The sequence below is a fragment of the Condylura cristata genome, unplaced genomic scaffold, assembly GCF_000260355.1.
Source record: "Condylura cristata isolate star-nosed mole 26May11 unplaced genomic scaffold, ConCri1.0 scaffold00006, whole genome shotgun sequence".
Lineage (NCBI taxonomy): Eukaryota > Metazoa > Chordata > Mammalia > Eulipotyphla > Talpidae > Condylura > Condylura cristata.
This window is the reverse complement of record NW_004567107.1, coordinates 8341248-8361280: the sequence shown is the minus strand read 5'-3', so window position 1 is coordinate 8361280 and position 20033 is coordinate 8341248. Positions and strand designations below refer to the sequence as shown.

Below are 20033 nucleotides of genomic sequence, written 5' to 3'. Positions count from 1 at the left end.
AAAAAAAAAAAAGCTGATTTTGTAGAAACAGCAGAATGGTGATTGCCAAGGTCTGGGGGAGGAAGAAATGGGGTGGTATAGGTCAAAGCATCCACATACAGTTATAGGAGAAAGGAAAGAGGCCTATTAGTTTATCTCAAGCCTTGGCCCGAGGGCAAGCTTCTATAAACACATATATAAGAACTACTTTAACCTCTTCTTAACGGTCTCTCTACCACACTCCACCAGGGTCTCCCAGAGGGTAGCTTTTATTTTATCTTTAAAATTACCCTTTCAAAATAACATTGATTTCCCACACTGTATATGTTTCAGGGGTGCAGATTTTTATGTCTATAATGTACATATCACACACACCACCCCCCACACAGCTGATCTGTTACTAGTCCTCCACCATCCTGCACTAGACTTAGGGGTAAGTTGGGACATGCTCTGGCACGCTGGTCCTGTGCTGCCAACAGGGAGCACTCCATAAAGCATGGCGTGCCTACACGTGGACTCACCTCTGCAGCCCCCAGAGAAGAGGCAGCCTGGTAAAACTGCCCAGAATAAAGGGAAAAGGCTTATCTGGGCCCAGTGACACAGACTCCAGGGATGGAGGACACTCCATAAAGTCAGGACACAAAACAGAACCAATTAATAACACTTGTGATTGCTCACATATCTTCACTTCAAATTATAAGTACACTACTTTCATATTCTACCCTCTTGGAAGAAATGGAACTGGACATGATTGCAATAGATCTGAATGAATTTGGTAAGGAATTGAGTGCCAAAATAGTTATCTTTAAATGGCTATTCATCACTATTTTAATAGACTTGCAGCAAGACAATGCTGATTCCACAGCTTCTGGGCAGGAGAACACCATTTAGAGAAACGATTCCTTTCTCCCAGGTCCACAGGTTGAGATGGGATACAAACTCTCTCTTTTTGTTGGAAGAATATGAGTGTTTCTGCTGCTCTTGAAATGGCATGGGGAGGGCTGGACCAGCCTCCAGTTTATAAAATCAGCCTCCATATTAGTCTGTCAAGGACTCTGTCATCATCCTCAATGGCAAGGGAAAGGGCAAAATGCTGTGTGCACCACCACATTTTTAGTACCTGCTTTGTGATTAAGATAGAATTACTCCAGGGGTGAACTCTCTCTGCTGCTATCAGCAAACAGCTCTCCCCTCAAGGGAAGCAAAGGCATTGACGCAATTATTTTGTTTGTCTCTAATTTGGAGCTGGGTTGGGTTGTCCTCGAGGGTCCTCTCCAGGAACTAAAAAGCTAGAAGCCACTGCTCAGGAGATGTTCAGTGCTCAGGAGTTGCAAACAAGTATGTGTTAAATTATATCTCCCATTAGCTCTGAGCTGATAGCACTTCTTGTGACAATGCATCTTTGAAACCCTTAGAGACTTCACTTGCTTCACTGTATCTATGCCTTGTAGAGAGAAATGGAAGAACCTGCCCAGGTCATGTAGTTGAAGGTATGTTCTCATCACCCAAGAGACACTGTCAGAAAAATAGAACTTATATTCAGTGTGGTTGTGTGTGTGTGTCCAGTCCATTATGGTACTTGTATTTGAGCATGTAATTTTCATCACAGCTGAACCATCGATTTTTGAGAAGCTGTGGATTTTTTTTTTTTTTTTGCTTATTTTTCAACACCCATAACAACTTGGGTTTTCCACCAGATTTATCCCAAGTCTATAATTATCTTCATCTCTGCTGTCATGACCGTGGTAATCAGGTATTAGTTTGTATTCAAGCTACTGCAACAGCCTCTAATTTGAATCTTGCTGACATTCTTGCTTTTGTATTCTGTATTCTTTACCCAAATGGCCAAAACAAAAGTTTTCATCCACACCTTTGCTTTATCCTCTTCATGGACATGTTTCCTTACCTGATGGCTGAAATTAGCCATAATAGCAGAAAAGACCTTAAGTACATGATCCAGCTCCTGGAAAATTCCCCATGCTGACCATGCTCTTCAGTGTTCTCTATTTTTCCTCAAGCATAATAGTCCTTTTCTGAGTGCCCATGCTAAGCATGGATACACACGACAGACTTTTATCATTCAAGAAGCATTTTTAAAGGATCTGTAGAAACAGGCTCTCACCACATTAACTTCTTGAAAACTTAATGACAATCAAAATTGTGAATGGATATAATCTTTAATGTCATTTCTAAGAATCAATCCTATTTTTAGGGGTATTTTGGAATATAGGTGATAATAGATATGCAAATGTTTGTGCAAATGTTGGAAATGGCATATTACTAATAAAAGATATTATTGGAAATAAAAGTAATTAGGGTAAATCTCCTGCCTGCCTTGACTATGCAGTGCCTCTCTTTTTCTTTTTTTTTCTATAAACCTGTCCTTTTAAAATGTAAAATAAAGATTAAAATAAAAGTTATTAGACACAACCAAAATCTCCATCACACAGCTAGTTAGCCCTATCACTGTGAGTGATTGATGACTATAAACAAGGTAATTACTAACAACTCTGAGTGTGTAACACATCTCAATTAATCGATAACAGGATTTTTAATGTGTGGGAATTGTACAGATAAAATTAGTGAAATTGGGGAAACTAGTACATAATGTAATCTCTAGTAAGGCTCAGTATGAATGGCCCTATTGTGAGACATTTTCTCATCCCAATGGGGTACACCTGTAGATTGAATATCTTTTTTTATTATTATATTAGTTTATTTTTACATATTTTTGTGCACTTTTCCATCTTAGTTGCAATTCCCTTGGGCTTCCCATCACCAAATCACCCATGTGCCATCACCATAGAGATTGAATATATCTTAATATTGCATGTGACCTGCAGAAGAAAGAGACAGAAATGAAGTAATAGCATAGAAAAAGTGTAGAAATTTACAAGGAAAAATTCATTATAAATCACCAATATAAAGGTAGACAAAAAACTTTGAAAGGATGTGTTATTTGGTCACTATGATAGACAGATGTTACAATGAGCTTATATCCTGACAGATCCAGAATAGGACTTGGAAAGCTAAAGTATTTCCTTCATTTTCTGAGAACTTGGCTCAGAGTGATCTGTTTAGACTGAATAACATGGCTGGACATTGGACAAGAAAAAGATTTTCTTCTTACATTCTACAGATATTCCTTTAGAAAGATTAATGATAGGTCCCTCCCTGGTGATGCAAGGAGTTAAGTCTCAGCATTATGAAGCTGTCAGAGCCACTGTAGCATGGATTCAATCCCTGGCCAAGGAGCTGACCCATATGGTGCAGCAGACCTCTCCTGACCCACCCTCTCCTGACCCGCCCGCTGCTGCCCAGAGCTGTGTATTTCAGTAGATCCACCTGTTCTTGCTCCCCACTCTGTCACTGGTGAATTGGTGAGTCCGCTCTCTCTCTCATACACACACACACACACACACCACCTCTGGCTTATATACCCCAGTTCTTATTAAAAAAAAAAGTAAATCTTTTTTTAAAGATTTATTTATGCATAGAGACTGGGGTACAGGCGTGGTGAGAGGATTCATCAGAGAAAGAGTCGGGAGCAGAAAGGCAGATCGATGAAGTACACTGCTGGGAGGACCAGCAGGCGGGTCAGGAGAGGTTTGTCACGCCATGTGAGTCACCTCCGGGGTAGGGGCTGAACTCACACTGAAGCACCTGTGTCCAGCTTGCAGTGCTGCGTCCTAACCCATTGAGCCACCAGGGAGGGCCGTAAATCTTTTTTGTAAAAAAGATAATTGATGAAAGACTAAAACTCTTGAGAGGGAAGGAATTACCTTAAAGGAAGAACTGATGGCCTTCTTACGAGGTGTTTCACTATATCTTTCATTTATTGATACAGAGTCTAGTGAGTGCTTTTACCAATAACATGATGTGCCTCCAATTCTCCAAATCCAGACAGCTGTGTCATCTAGAGGTTGCCCATCTCATCCACTCATGGAAACAAAGCATTATCCAAGACAGCGTGAGATAAATGGGAAGGTTAAGAAAAGCCACTGACTAATTTGAGGACCTCCACTACTGTTCGTAGTAACTGGTTCTGACTTAGACTTGCAAATTGCAAATTTCAGATTTCTGTCACTCATGGGCTCCTCTTGCTTGATCCTGACCTGATCTAATCATCATTCAGTTACTTCATGATTTCTCCAGAAAAAGATTATATTGGTTTCTTGTTGGACACTAATATATCAGACTATCATTTGCCTGTTAGTAGGACAGAAAACATGAACTATTTGGATTAAAATTCATGTACTGACTAGTTCAAAACTATATGAAATTATTTATAGTCAAAGTGACGTTTCGTTCTTTCACATACCCATCTCTTTTCATCTCCAGCAAAAGAGAAGACCATGAAGAAGGATAATCAGAGCAGCATGTTCGAGTTCCTCCTCCTGGGGCTCCCCATCCTTCCAGAGCAGCGGGGGATCTATTTCGCCCTGTTCCTGGGCATGTACCTGACCACGGTGCTGGGGAACCTGCTCATCATCCTGCTCATCAGGCTGGACTCGCGCCTCCACACCCCCATGTACTTCTTCCTCAGCCACTTGGCCCTCACTGACGTCTCCTTCTCATCAGTCACAGCCCCAAAGATGCTTTTTAACATGCAGACACAGAGCCAATCCATCTCATATGCTGGGTGTGTTTCCCAGGTGTATTTCTTCTTAATGCTGGGGTGTCTGGACAGTCTCCTTCTCACCTCCATGGCCTACGACAGGTACGTGGCCATCTGCCATCCCCTGCATTACACCACCATGATGAGTCAGAACCTGTGTGTCCTGCTAGTTGCAGTGTCCTGGGCCCTGTCCTCTAGCAATTCCCTTTTGCATACCCTCCTCCTGGCCCGTATCTCCTTCTGTGGAGACATCCTCCTCCCCCACTTCTTCTGTGACCTCTCCACCTTACTCAAGCTGTCCAACTCAGACACCACAGTCAACGAGCTGGTCATTCTCACCGTGGGAGTGGTGGTCATTACTGTGCCGTTCATCTGCATCCTAGTCTCCTATGGCCGCATCGGGGCCACCATCCTGAAGGCCCCCTCCATCAAGGGGATCTGCAAAGCCTTGTCCACGTGTGGCTCCCACCTCCTGGTGGTCTCTCTGTACTATGGACCAATTATTGGTCTGTACTTTTTACCCGCATCCGGTAACTCCAATGAGAAAGATATGATCGTGGCTGTCCTGTACACGCTGGTCACCCCCATGCTAAACCCCTTCATCTACAGTTTGAGGAACCGAGATATGAAAGGATCTCTAGGAAAAATACTCAGCAAAGTAATATTTTTGCCAAGATGAACATTGTTTTACTGTAAAACATGTTTTGGATCATCATTTCCTTTCTGAGAAATTGTTTTTTTAAAGTGAATCTTAATGTACTTATCTTTTATTTCTGATGCAGCTTGAATGTAGCTTAGTCATTTCTGTTTAATTTTTTTCTGGTCATGGGGTGGGTGGTTTTATAATGATAACAGCACAGTCATCTTTACTGAAGTTTTTCCTTTTTCTGTGGTCCCTCTGTCCTATAGACATTCATAATTTTTGTAGACACAGTTTCATTTTTTTTTTTACTGGATAGCTTACAATCTTTTTTTTTTTCTATCAAAGCATTTTCCCTTCCAAGAATAACAAAATATCTGACAGAATAGGTTAGAATAGAATATCTAACAGATAGGTTCACAATTTTATTTCAGAAATACACCCTAAATTTATTACTTAAATGATCTTTATCAGCACCCAGATTTACTTTTGCCTGTATTTTAAATATTTGTATACTTTGTCTACAACATTTTCATGTTACTGCTTTCATCAGGTTATTTCAAGTTTTTTTTAAACAATTTTTAAGAATATTTCTCTTTATTTATGCATACAGAACTAGGGTACAGGCCAGAGGTGCAGGGGCAGTGAAAGGATTCACTGGAGACAGTGTGGGGAGCATAACAGGCAGATCGACAAAAGCACACTGCTGAGGGGAGCAGCAGGCAAGACATGAGAGGTCTGCTGGTGTCCTGTGGGTCACCTCTGAGGCTGGGATCACACTCGCACTGAAGTGATTGCAGCTGACTTTGCAGTGCTGTGCTTTAACCCACTGCGTCACCAGGGAGGGCCCTGTGGTATCTTTATAAGAACAGATTTCAAAGAAATTGAGACTAGAACATTGCTTGTGGGACCCTCTGGAACGGAGAACTGAGGTGATGTAAGTCAAAGTTGCAAGTTTTCAATTATAAGAAGAATAAGATCTGAGGACTTAGTATGTCTAGGTGGAAACAAGAATATAGGTTGTATAGAAGAAATTACCAAGAGGAAATTTAAGCATTCTCACCACACACCTCACTTTGAATGACCTACATAAAATGACAGATATGTTCATAATCTTGATCTGGTAGGTATTTCACAATATATATGTATATTGAACCATCTTCTGTATACTTCTATTTGGTATTTTTTCATTCATGTGTGAGTTCAAATCCTGAGGTCTTTAAATCACATGAATATTTTTTTAATTGGCGTAATTTTATCCATTTTTCTGGATACTTTAAATTTTTAAATTATCCAAAATAGCACACCAACAAAAAAGGATGTAACACTTCAAGCATACTCATATATAGTATTGTTTGTGCATATATTATGTGTATGTGTTCATATATGTGTCATCAATCACACTTTAAAGAATAACATTAAAAGAAATTCTCAAGTGTACAAAATGAAGTAAAAATAAACAAAACAAAAAAAAAGAAATTCTCATCTAACAATCTGTGGGTTTAACTAGTAGAAAATGAAAGCGTGGGTAAGCTTTTGTGTAGGTTAGGTTGACATACTTCTCTGTGCTGCTCCCATAACCCCCACCCCTAGAACATCAAAACTATAAGTACAAAGAGGGTAATGTCTGCTCTGCTCAGTGCACTGCTCTGACACTCAGTGCTTCATGAATATCTTAGAGAAGCGGGAACAAGCTGTTGCCTCTGTCCATAGTTCTGAAGCACTTAGGGATCCCTCAACCAGAGTCTGATGGGACTAGGGTGATTTGGGTCTGTTCTCAGATCTACAGCACCAACAACCTGATGCTCAAACATTACTTAAGATTTCTTGAGGAGAAAAAAGTGTCTTGTAAAAGTCTCTGCAGCCCTCCCTGGTGGCACAGCGGGTTAAAGCACAGCACTGAGAAGCTAAAGCCACTTCCGCATGAGTTTGATTCCTGCCTGCCCCCAGGTGACCACATGGTGTGGCAGACCTCTCCTGACCCGCCCACTGCTCCCCTCAGCAGTGTACCTCCTCAGTGTGCATGTTCTGCTCCCCACTCTGTATATGGTGAAGCCTCTTGCTGCCCCTGAGCCTCTGGCCTGTACCCCAGTTCTTTATGCACAAATAAATAAATTAAAAAAGAAAAAGTCTCTGCTTCTTAGTCTGGGCTACAGAGCAGTTTACAAACTTCTTCTGGGATTACCAGTGATTTGGAACTAGGCAGGAGACAATGAAGTAGTGTCCACCCACTTGTACCCCCAGAGAAAACCTCCATAGGCCCCACATGCTTCTTGTCTTTTTGATATGAGGTGGTATTTCATTATTTTGATTTTCATTTCCCTGCATTTTTTTCATGAGCCTGTTGGCTAGCTCCTGTTGACTAGTTAAATAATAAATCTTGCAAAAATATGGATCCAATTTTTATCTGCACATATATAGAGAAATAATGAAGTACATGGTTTGAGAAAGAAGTCAACTTTGTCAACTCTAACAAAACAGGCAGGTATAGCATTATAATCAGGGCAAAAGATTATCAACCATGAGCTACAGCACTTGGAAACCATTTTTGAAATCTAAAGATCTTACAAGACTTCTTCACTCAACTAGAAGTTCCAGTCCAGATTGGTTTTAATACACAAAAAGAACAAATTATAACACTTCCGAATAGTCACCTATGTTCACTTCAAATAAGCTGCACATAATAATCATCTTCCAGCTGGCTTGGGAAGATGGAGCTGTGTAAGACTGCAATGAGTCTGGGGTGCATTTTGTAAGATGTTTCCTACAAAGTCTAGCTTGAATGGTTATTCACTGGTATTTTGATAAACTAAAGCACCAAGACGATGCTAACTTACTCCATAGCTTTTGGGTAGGAGACCAAGTTAGAAACTATATTCCATTCTCTTGGGTGTGGAGGCAGGAGTGTGATTTCAATTCTCTTACTCTTGAATGGTTAGTCAAAAAGACTGGAAAATAATAGGTGTTGGCAAAGGTGTGGAGAAGAAAGAACACACATTTACTTTTGACAAGGATGTAAATTGGTGCAGCCATTATGGAAAAAGATACAAAGATTCCTTAAAAACTAAAATGGAAAACCTATGTTATCCAGCAGAGGTGCTGGCACCCCCATTTCTAGACATTTGACCAAAGAATTTGAAAACCCTAACATGAAAAGATTCATGCACCCTTATGTTCATAACAGCATCATTCACAAAACCAAGATATGGAATCAACCCAAAGGCCCAAAAACACAACTGGTGTAAATATACTCAAAGGAATTCCACTCACCTATTAAAAACAATGAAACAGTGTCTTTGGGGACAATATGGATAGATCGTGAGGCGATTTTACTAAGTGAAATAAGTCAGGTTACCAGATGGCTTCACTCATTTGTGGAATATAATAAACAACTATGAAAAGGCAGACAAGACATAATGAAAATAGCTCACAGACCCAGAAAAATATGGTGGTTACCAGTGAGTGGTAGTGACGAGGGGCAAGGGACTAGCATGAGGGATGAGGGGTGCTGGCCCTGAAACTTCGGTGCATGTGTTGAGGTGTGAAGCTGTATTCCTGAAATTATGTAATTAAGCAAAAAGTAAGTCAATAAAGCTTTATTCAAAACAATAAAAAATAAATAAGTTTTCTCATGATTCTTCACAGAGTGTACATGTTTGAGGGTTTCTGAAGCTCTTGAAAGAGCCCTGGGCAGAGAAGCAGACTCAGTTAATACCGTCAGCCTCCACTTTGGTCTGTTAGGAGCCTGAATCACATCATCCCCAATGGCAACGTAAAAGGCAAAATGCTGTGTGAACCACGACGCTTTCAGTACCTACTCTGTGATTAAAATAGAATCCCTCCGGGAGTGAATTCTCCTCTGCTGCATCAACATGAAGTTCTCCCCTCAAGGGAAGCGATGGCAACGGAGCAATTATTTTTTTGTCTCTAATTTGGAGCTGGGTGGGGTTGTTCTCGAAGGTCCTCTCCAGGAACTGAAAAACTAGGAGCCACTGCTCAGGAGATGCTCAGTGCTCAGGAGCTGTGAACATGTGTGTGTTGTCATATGTCTTACTTGACCTATTAACTTGTCTCCCCTTTACAATGCATCTTTAAAACACTCAGAAACTGCACCTCTTCACTGCATTCTTTATCTTCAAGAGAGAGATGGAAGAACCTGCCCACGCCTGATAGCCATAGGTATGTGTTCGTCATCCAACAGACACTGTCAGTGCAGAACTGACATTCAGTAGTGTGATCCATGTGATGCCGTTACATTACAAATGACTGGTTTCTGGGATAAGCTTAAGTACCTGTGTCTTTCCCCTATTTCTTGCCATCGCCACCCTGTTTGACAAGTTTGTCTCTTCGTGACTGGGCTCTCAGATAAGCATTGCCAAGGGTGTGTGCAGTATGTCTTCGCGTGACTATGCTGCTTCTCACACCACAGTGTAACGGACATTTGGCTGAACCTTAATATTTTCAAAGAATGCCCAAAAAAGTCTCATCTTCCAGTGAACTATTTTAGCACAAATCCACAGTTATCTTCTTATGTGCTGCCATAATTTAGGTGTACGTAGGTATTATTTTGTACCTGAACTACTATAATAGCCTCTCATAAAAATTCCTGTTGATCATCTTCCTTGCTATAGTCTGTTCTACACCCAACAGCCAACAAACTACTTCATCGCTTGCATTCATTCACTTACACGCTTTTCATGGATTTTCTATTTTCTGAAAACAGAATCAAAACATTCCATTTTAGTAGAAGAGGTTTCATCAACTGGCTCCTAGATCCCTAGATTGCTACTCAATGCCATAACTTTCTGACCATGCTCCTAAACTTTTTCTAGACTTCAAGTTTCATTGTTCTTACTAAAAAGCCAACTTAACATGTATACTTTACAGACTCTTAATATTCAGGATATATTTTAAAGAATCTATATGAAAAGGCTTCCTCACAATATTAATGTCTTGGAATTTAACAATATCTATCAAAATTATGAAGATTTTATGTGTGTGTGTATATGTATATAAACATGCATTTCTATGTCTGTATATGTATCTCCTCCAACCCCATCCTAAGAATTTATTCTATAATATAAATGTTGCGGTATATATGCTCATGTGTAAAGTGCACATAAACATGCCATTTCTAAAGGCTTAATAAAGTATTTTTGGAAATAAAAAAATGCAGCCACAACTTAAGTGCCCAATTCCCAGCTAATTAGCACTTTCATTGTGACAAATTAATTAATGTGGTAAATACTGACAACTCTGGACGTGTAATTCATTTTAGATATTAAAGCTGACAGGATTTTTAATAGAGTGGCTCTATTTTTTTGGTAGAGTCCACAATGTTCTCTGTTTTTACTGTTTTGTAGTGTTCACATGGGCAGGTTTAAGAGTATGTGACCTGCAGAACAAAGAGTGAAATGTAGTGGCATAGTATAAATGTTAGAAAATGACAAGGAAACCTTTATTATGAACTACTGGCATAAAGCCTAGACTAGAAATTACGATAAGAGAAATGTTACTTGGTAACTATGATGGACAGACATTACAACAGCTTATCCCTTGACAGACCCAGGAGAGGAATGGAAAAACCAAAGTATTTCCTGGTGTTCTAAGAACCTGACTAAAGTGATCTGCTTAGACTGAATGATATGGTATAAAACTGAAAGAGAAGTGGACACTTTTTACAAATCCCTTAAAAATTCCTTTAGAAAGACTTATGGTAGACTAAAAGTGAAAAGGAGTAGGGAGGATAGAAAGGAGGGAGGAGGGATAGATAACTTAGTTAAGAGTTATTTCACTAGATCTTTTATCTATTGACAGACTCTCATCTTTAATGCCCTTGCCTTAATGAGTTAACCAGCATTTCTCCAAATCTGGACAGCTGGTGTGATCTAGAGTTTGCTTTGCCTTATCTCAGTCTAATCCTGGGACAAAGAACATTAACTAAAGCATGTGTGAGAGGAATGCACAGGTCATGAAGGGTCGACAGACCAATCTGGAGTCTCTACGAGACTTTCTAGTAACTGGCTCTGACCTATGCTTATACCCTAGCTTCCTAATATAGTCCTGCCAGGAACTCTGTACTCTTCTTTTTTTAATCCTGATTGGTTCTGATCATCATTCTGTTGTTTCATAGTTACACCAAAATACTGAGTTGATTTCTAGATGGGCACATAATATCCTGATGTCAAGTCATCATTTACTCATCAGTGGGGCAAAAATGCATACATAATAAAGGTTAAAATTCATGCACTGAGGGCCCCCCTGGTAGTGCAAGGGTTTAAGGCATTGCACTATGAGGCTATTGGCAGCCACTGCACCATGGTTTCGATCCCCAGCCAGGCAGCTGATCCACATGGTGCAGCAGACCTCTCCTGTCCCACCCACTGCTCCCCTCAGCAGTGTATTTCAGTCAATCCACCTGTTCTGCTCCCCACTCTGTCTCTGGTGAATTTTCTCACCCCCTGAACCTCTGTCCACACAGAGGTACCCCATTCTTGTATGCATAAATAAATAATTTTTAAAATTTCATGCACTAGTTCATGATTAGTTCAAACCAAAGTACATTATGTGATCATCATAATTATTTCACATTTCCTCTCTAGCAACAAAGAAGATCATGAGGAACGACAATCAGAGCAGTGTGTCTGAGTTCCTCCTCCTGGGGCTCCCCATCAGGCCAGAGAAACAAAGCTCATTCTACACCTTGTTTCTGGCCATGTACCTGACCACACTGCTGGGGAACCTGCTCATCATCCTGCTCATCAGGCTGGACTCGCGCCTCCACACCCCCATGTACTTCTTCCTCAGCCATTTGGCCCTCACTGACGTCTCCTTCTCATCAGTCATAGCCCCAAAGATGCTTTTTAACATGCAGACACAGAGCCAATCCATCTCATATGCTGGGTGTGTTTCCCAGGTGTATTTCTTCTTATTTTTTGGTGATATTGACAGCTTCCTTCTCACCTCCATGGCCTACGACAGGTACGTGGCCATCTGTCACCCCCTGCACTATACCACCATCATGAATCAGAGCCTGTGCTTCCTCCTGGTGTTTATGTCCTGGGTCTTGTCTGTTGCCAGTGCCCTTTTGCACACCCTCCTCCTGACCCGTCTCTCCTTCTGTGGAGACAATGTCATCCCCCACTTCTTCTGTGACCTCGCTGCCTTAATCAAGTTGTCCAGCTCAGACACCACAGTCAACGAGCTGGTCATTCTCACCGTGGGAGTGGTGGTCATTACTGTGCCGTTCATCTGCATCCTGGTCTCCTATGGGCGCATCGGGGCCACCATCCTGAAGGCCCCCTCCACCAAGGGGATCTGCAAAGCCTTGTCCACATGTGGCTCCCACCTTGCTGTGGTGTCTCTGTACTATGGATCAATTATTGGTCTGTACTTTTTACCCTCATCCGGTAACTCCAATGAGAAGGATATGATCGTGGCTGTCCTGTATACTCTAGTCACCCCCATGCTAAATCCCTTCATCTACAGTCTAAGGAACCGGGACATGAAAGGAGCTCTAGGAAACATCCTCACTAAAGGAATATTTTCACCAAGATGAGCATTTTTCCCTCATTTATTGAACAGAAGACCTACTTCATCCTACACATGTAACATACGTATCACATCTTCTCTGAGTAGATGTTTCTTACTGAATTTTGTTGTGGCACTCTTTTCCTAATTTTTTAAAATCATGCTTATTGCTATAATGTTGGTTTGTGTATATTTAGAGATATAATTTCACAACCCCACAAATGTATGTTATCATACTGAGCCACCATCAATGCACCAAAAATTTGCTGGGAATCTAATTTTGGAGTCAGATTTCAAGGGCAGGTTTTGTTTTTTCCTGCGTTTTGTATTATAGATTTCACATGTGAAGTTATCTGGCATTTGTCTTTATCCTTCTGGCTTATTTTGCTTAGCATAAGCCCCTCTGGCTTCATCCATGTCATTACAAATGGCAAGATTTCATCTTTTTTATAGCTGAGTAGTATTCCATTATATATAACATCGTCTGTCATTCGATCACTATGACCCTCTTTTTTCAGTGTCTGATTCAGGTTAGGTGTAGTTTCCTCTGTTTAGTTTTCTTGTTCATTTTAGAGTGTCATGGGGGGAGGCTGATCACAACCCTTCTGCATTGATCCTTCAATTTTGCCTGCTTTTGAATTATACATAAGTGGAATAATGTAATACTCAATCCTCTAGGGTTTTGTTGTTGTTGTTGTTCTCTAGTGTCCTTGTAAAATTCATCCCTATTGTGTAATATGTCATTGTGGCACTATAAAACATTTACCTGTTTCATTTTTTACAGCTTTTTCCCCCAGAATTTTGCTATTATGAACAATGCTATTGTCCTATTCTTGTATTCTATCTAGCACATATATGAAAGATAGTCCATAAATTATATGCCCAGTCCCTCCCTGGTGGCACAGCAGGTTAAAGCACAGCACTGAGAAGCTAAAGCCACTTCCGCATGAGTTCGATTCCTGCCTGCCCCGGAGGTGACCACATGGTGTGGCAGACCTCTCCTGACCTGCCTGCTGCTCCCCTCAGCAGTGTACTTCGTAGATCTGCCTGTTCTGCTCCCCACTCTGTCTCTGGTAAAGCCTCTCACCTCCCCTGAGCCTCTGGCCTGTACCCCAGTTCTGTATGTACAAATAATAAATCTTTTTTAAAAAATTATATGCCCAAAAGAAAAATTCCTAGATTTTAGGCATGCTTATGTAAAACTCAGCTGTCTCTGCTAAACTCTTTCCCAATATTTGTACCAAGATACCATTCTAAAAAGGCTACATCCTGTGCTATTCCAACTATATAATATTGTGGAAATGACCACTATAGTTCAGGGTGCATAGTCTGGACTACAGATCAAGAGGCAGAATAAGATCAGTGATGATGAGAGGTGCAGAGATGACCTGGGGGACCGTTACTGGTAAACAGATAGAGCAAAGGGGAATTTTGGGTAGTGAAACTATTCTACGTGATGTTGTAACAATGGAGACATGCCATTATGTATTTGTCAAGGACCAAAACAACCTGTACAACACAAAGAGTGAACGCCAGTGGAGACTGTGTACCTCGGCTGATATCAATATTGGTTAAATCACAACAAATGCACCTCCTGACACAAGATGTCAGTGAAGGGGCGAATGGGTAAGGGTGGCAGAGAAGTATAAGGAAACTTTCTGCTCAAGTGTTCCATAAACCTCAAACTTCCCAAAGAAAGTGAGCTATATTGATTGAAACCTTCATCACCTGCGCACGAGGTTCTATCTGCAGCAACACTTGGTATTGACAGATCAATTTTACAATTCTGATGAACAGAAAATGGTACCTTATTATGGTTTTACTTTCTACTTCTCTGATTACTTATAAGGTACAGTATCTTAGTCTATATTTATTGTATTTTTGTGTCAGGGATGACTGGCTATCTGCCAAATTCCCTGACCTCCTTCCCAAGTATGAAGTGACCACTGGGAGGCAGCTGACACATTTCCTATAATCTAGCTGTGGCTATAAGGCATGTTCTCCCCAGGGGAAGAGATTATGTATAGTTTCCAGACCACAATTGTCAAGGGAAACTTGGGTGTCTTCTCCTGTATTGTCTAAAAGCAAGTTATAGAAGCAAATTACCTGTTCACCAGAGAGAGACTTAAAACTGGCCTCTGAATTACTACATAATCCAAAGCTATTTACCCTCTAGCAGACTCACCCTGGACCATTAGAACACCATCATTGTCTTTATTGCTACAAAAACAGATGCAAGCACATGATGGTTAAGTTTGAGGTTTGGGGTGCCTCTGTAAAGATTTTTTCAGGAGAGAAGAACAGAAGTGCATGCATATAAAATTATGCAAGAGCTGGAGAAGAGAGGTTGGAGAATTTGTCCTTGCAAGTTAAACCAGAACTGAAGATTTTAGCTTCAAAGATTAGTGAGTAGTACCTGCAATCTCAGGAATCGTTAACATGTCCCTACAATGTCTCCATCTGCAGTAGTAATGCAGATGACTCTCAGGAGCTCAGTGGGAAGCTACTATGCATCTCACACCTACCCTTGTTTCTGGCTTAAGTATAATTGGATTCACTTCTTGTGCCTTCTCAGTAGCTCATGAGTTTCTCTCATTTGAAAGAATTACACATGAACAATACCAAAAAGAAAAGTCTGGAAAGTGTGGTTTCCACCCTCATCATTGCAAGACAGGGAAAATCTTTGAAGCAGATGATGATGCAAAATCAACAACAGACACAGCCTGAGAGAGACCAGCCAACACCAGGAAATCCATGGTCACACGCTCAATCAGTCTAAGTTAGAAGCAGCAAAACTTCAATCAACCCTCAGATTAACAAATTACACACATGCTTATCCTTGCATGCTGTTCAAATCCTTTGTTTTTTGCTACTTTACAGTTCAGTGTTCACAGATACACAAGTGGGGGAAAAAATCCTTAAGTCACAAGAGCAAGCCTAACATCAGTAGATAAGGAATGCTTATTCATCTCAGGGAAGTGATGAGAAAGAAGTAGTTTTCAAAACTATATTCTGATAGCCCACACTCGTGACTTGGAATGATGAATAAGGGCTACTTCAGATATATTTTCCCCCTGCTATTCTTTCAAAGCTTATGTAGTTGACAACTGTTTTTAAACCTCAATACAAAACATTAACAACAAACTTCTATGGGCCCCATCATTTGTAGCCCTTAGGTATTAGCATGTGAAGACTATTTTTCCATCACAACCATGTCTCAGTTCTGTTACCAAATTTCCCTTTCTCACATGGCACCTAGCTACAGGTAAGAACCTCGGGTCCAGAAAGGAGTCATAATGGCTTATTTTATTTCCATCTCTGGTGGGGATGAAATATGAGAGGAAGACTGAGACAGGTGGGCCAAGAATATACTTCTTGGTTGTGATCACATTAAGGAGGTCTGGCCACCTCTTCATCTGGATGCAGGTCAAATTTTCTCTTGTTCCTCCCAAGCGAGGGAATGCTGAGACACCCAAACTGCCTCCACCCCACCCCACCCCATACATCCCATACATCCTCTAAGATATAACTACACTCTGTTTTCTTCTCAGGAATGCTTTCCCTCTGAGACCCTGCTTTGTGGCACACATTTCCTACAGAGCCCTTATTCTTTCTTGGTGTGCCCTAGACTTTCAATGATGTCTTTTCAGGTAGAATTGTCAGTTCTCCCACATAATCTACCTGTCGTCCACAGGAAACATTTTTGCTATTATTGCCACACTATGAAAATAAATGAAAATTTCTTTTCAGGCATAATATATATTCCATATCTGTTTCTCTCTCTGACCCCCTGCTCCATTTTGTCTTTCCTATTGCCCTTGCTCTCGTAAATCAGGGATACATATCATTTCTCTAAATGGTTCTGTTGAGGTGTCTCTCACCAAACTTGAGATGAGGGGGGAATGTGTCCCTCTCTGCTGAGAGATCTGAGAAGGAACAGAGTGTGTCAGGGCACTCTGAAAGGAAATCTCTGTACGAGAGTCTCATCTCCACTTCTTCATAGTTGAGAGGCTCAAGAGTTAGGAAATTAATTATTTAGTATTTTTTACAAACATCTTTAATGTTGTGACTTACAACTCACTTTGGTGTCTGGTGTCTATCAAATCTTGGCCCCTGAGTTGAAGCATCTACTTTAATGCCCTGACACACTCTGTTCCTTCTGTGATTGCCAGGACAAGGCAGAACTTTGTGTGTCTTGATGGATTTACCTTGTTCAGTCTCAGGTTCTCAGGTAAAGCAACACCTTCCCTTAGAAGTTTCTCGTATCATGTGCCTCTGTATTCAGCTAATTAATATTCCTCAGGACAGTGTTTCACATAAGCCATTATTGTCCTTGTCACTTTTAATCACTTTGGAGTCACACAGTCAACATTCAAATTCCTTTCAATTGAATGCAATCTCAAGATGACGGTCACCTTGTCAAGCATGAGTTTGCCCACCATATCTCTTAAGCCTATTGACAGGATGAAGCTGTATGATTTGAACACATACTAAAATCAGTACTGAGGTGACTAAGGTGACATTTGTTTTGTGGCTGAATTTTTTATGTGTTTGGGAAGAAGGGTAAGCTGGATTCCTGAAGGTCAGAAAGGAATGCGTTATTATTTAGAGAGTAAAAGTTAATAGGTTCTCCTTGAAAGTTCTAAAACCACTCAGGATTCTGGGTCTCTGGGTGCCTAGAAGAATGACAATCCATATTGTCACCAACATGAAAAATCCCTTAGAAATGGAGATGTCAAAGGAGAAAGATATTTTTTAACAGCTTTAAAATGTGGGAAAGGGTCAGCTCTGATGGCTTCCATTTAATTACATTAGCCAAGTGATACAGCATCCTCAAAATATTTTCCAAACTCTGTAGCCAAGAAAAGAGTAAATTATAAAAGCAATGAGCATATCCTGTTTCATTATTTCCCCCAACAAGTGCAAGAATAATGTCAGCAAAGCACTTGCGCTGCTGTGACAGCTGTGGGAAGAAGACAAGAGCTGTCTTTTCAGTTATTTGTAAGATTATGTGGACTTTTTAAAAGGCAATTATGAACTGGAAGAATATGTTTTTTTACTCAAGAGTTTTCTCAAGGCCCCTTTCATGTCTTTATTTCTCAGGCTATAAATAAAGGGGTTCAACATAGGAGTGACCACTGTATACATAAATGAAGCAATTATGTTTTTCTCATTGGTGTTGTTGAATGAGGGAAGAAAATATAGCCCAATAATTGCCCCATAGTAGAGTGTCACCACTGAGAGATGTGACCCGCAAGTGGACAGTGCTTTACAGATGCCCTGGGTGGAGGGAAAGCGTAGGATGGTGGCTCCTATACGGCCATAAGAAATCAGGATGCATATGAATGGAACCATAATGGCTGCTAATCCTGCAGTGAAGATTGTCAACTGGTTGATAGAGGTGTCTGAGCAGGACAATTTGAGCAGGGCAGCAAGGTCACAGAAAAAGTGAGCGATGGTGTGATCAGCACAGAAGGACAGTCGGGCCAGGAGGAGGGTGTGTAAAAGAGCACAAGCACTAGCAATGACCCAGCACCCTGCCACCAAGGCGACACAAATGCTCTGACTCATGATGGTGGTGTAGTGCAGAGGGTGACAAATGGCCACATACCTGTCATAGGCCATGGACGTAATCAGGAAGCTGTCTAAATCAGCAAATAATATGAAAAAATATGTCTGTGAAACACACCCTGCATAGGGGATGGATTTGTGCTCAGTCTGCATGTTCATTAGCAGCTTCGGGACAGTGACAGATGAGAAGGAGACGTCAGTGAGGGCCAAGTGGCTGAGGAAGAAGTACATGGGGGTATGGAGGTGCGAGTCCAGCCTGATGAGCAGGATGATGAGCAGGTTCCCCAGCACCGTGGTCAGGTACATGCCCAGGAACAGGGCAAGGAATGCGTCCTGATGCTTTGACCAGATGGGGAGCCCCAGGAGGAAGAACTCGGACACGCTGCTCTGGTTCTCAGGGTTCATAATGGCCTATCAGCTCACAGTGACTGGTGGAGAAAGTCAGAGGAAAAAGTAGAATGTCTTGTGATTTAGAGACTATCTTCATTTATGTTTTCATACATTTGATGAATATTTTGTTGGATACATGTAAAAAACATGTATGCTGGCCCTCCCTGGTGGCGCAGCGGGTTATTATAATATAGAGCCACTTTCTCTCTCAGTTCTGGCCCCTGTCTCTGTGAATGATAATATTGACAGTTAATGTAGATCAAAAGTGACCGTATGTGCTCTTCCATCACCTTACATGCAGAACTTGATTTAGAGGTCTTAAATATATGAGCCAGGTAGGCACTGTTATTATTTCTACTTTTCAGGTGGCACAGGTGAGGAAGGTAATCTAACAGTCACAGAAGTAAGAAAAGAAGAGACTAAGATTTGGAGCTACACACTTTAACTCCAGAATTTGTTCTCTGGAAGCAACATGCATTATTTGACCTCAGAAATCTCACTGTCTGTCATAATTTTGTGTGTGAAGATGTTTAATTTTGTATCCCTATGATTATTTCTGATGAAGCTATTTGATCCTGTGTTTAGTTGTACAACTGCATTTTCCCTTTGACTTAGATGCCCTAATGAAGTATAACTGCAGCTAAGACAACACTTGCAGCTTGAGAGTACGCGTGCACTTCAGCATGTAAATTAAAAAGTTTAAGGATGAATGAAAAAAATCTATGGTTTCAGGGTTTGTGCCTAGAGAATGATATCAGTACTAATGTTAACAATCAAATTATAATAACAATAATCTGTAAGTCATTCTTTATTGAGTGAATAACAGAGGTCCACTGTTGTGACATGTACTTCATTATCAATATATCAGGACGACAAAAAGATTATTCTCATTAGCCAGTTAGAATCTAGGGCTTAGGGCCCTTCCTGGTAGTGCAACGGGTTAAAACACAGCACTACGAAGCTATTGCAACCACTGCAGCATGAATTCAATCCCCGCGGCCAGGGAGCTGACTCACATGGCACAGCAGACCTCTCCTGTCTCCTCACTGCTCCCCTCAGTAGTGTATTTCAGTCCATCTGCCTGTTCTGCTCCCCACTCTGTCTCTGGCGAACCCTCTCACCACCACCCCTCACACCTCTGGCCTGTACCCCAGTTCTGTATGCATATGTAAATAATTTTTTTTTTTAAGAAACAAGTTCTGGCCCTCCCTGGTGGCACAGCGGGTTAAAGCACAGCACTGAGAAGCTTAAGTCACTTCCGCATGAGTTCGAGTCTCGCCTGCCCCAGAGGAGTCCACATGGCGT

The 20033-nt window shown here is 41.1% G+C and overlaps 3 protein-coding genes across 3 annotated transcripts; 2 read left to right on the top strand and 1 right to left on the bottom strand.

Moving 5' to 3' along the window:
- Window positions 1–4334: 4334 nt before the first annotated feature.
- LOC105853271 (olfactory receptor 50-like) lies at window positions 4335–5276 on the top strand. Its single transcript, XM_012721216.1, has one exon. The coding sequence runs from the start codon at window positions 4335–4337 to the stop codon at window positions 5274–5276; it is 942 nt and encodes a 313-aa protein (XP_012576670.1).
- A 6577-nt stretch (window positions 5277–11853) lies between these two features.
- On the top strand, window positions 11854–12795 carry LOC101625232 (olfactory receptor 50-like). The gene has a single exon (XM_004677918.1). It carries the CDS (start codon window positions 11854–11856, stop codon window positions 12793–12795), a length of 942 nt encoding a protein of 313 aa, XP_004677975.1.
- Window positions 12796–17798: 5003 nt separating this feature from the next.
- LOC101625000 (olfactory receptor 1J1) lies at window positions 17799–18743 on the bottom strand. The gene has a single exon (XM_004677917.1). It carries the CDS (start codon window positions 18741–18743, stop codon window positions 17799–17801), a length of 945 nt encoding a protein of 314 aa, XP_004677974.1.
- Between the last annotated feature and the right edge of the window lie 1290 nt (window positions 18744–20033).

Excerpts from the sequence above, each read along its gene's own strand:
- LOC105853271 (XM_012721216.1), top strand. The coding sequence starts at position 4,335 with ATGAAGAAGGATAATCAGAGCAGCATGTTCGAGTTCCTCCTCCTGGGG.
- LOC101625232 (XM_004677918.1), top strand. The coding sequence starts at position 11,854 with ATGAGGAACGACAATCAGAGCAGTGTGTCTGAGTTCCTCCTCCTGGGG.
- LOC101625000 (XM_004677917.1), bottom strand. The coding sequence starts at position 18,743 with ATGAACCCTGAGAACCAGAGCAGCGTGTCCGAGTTCTTCCTCCTGGGG.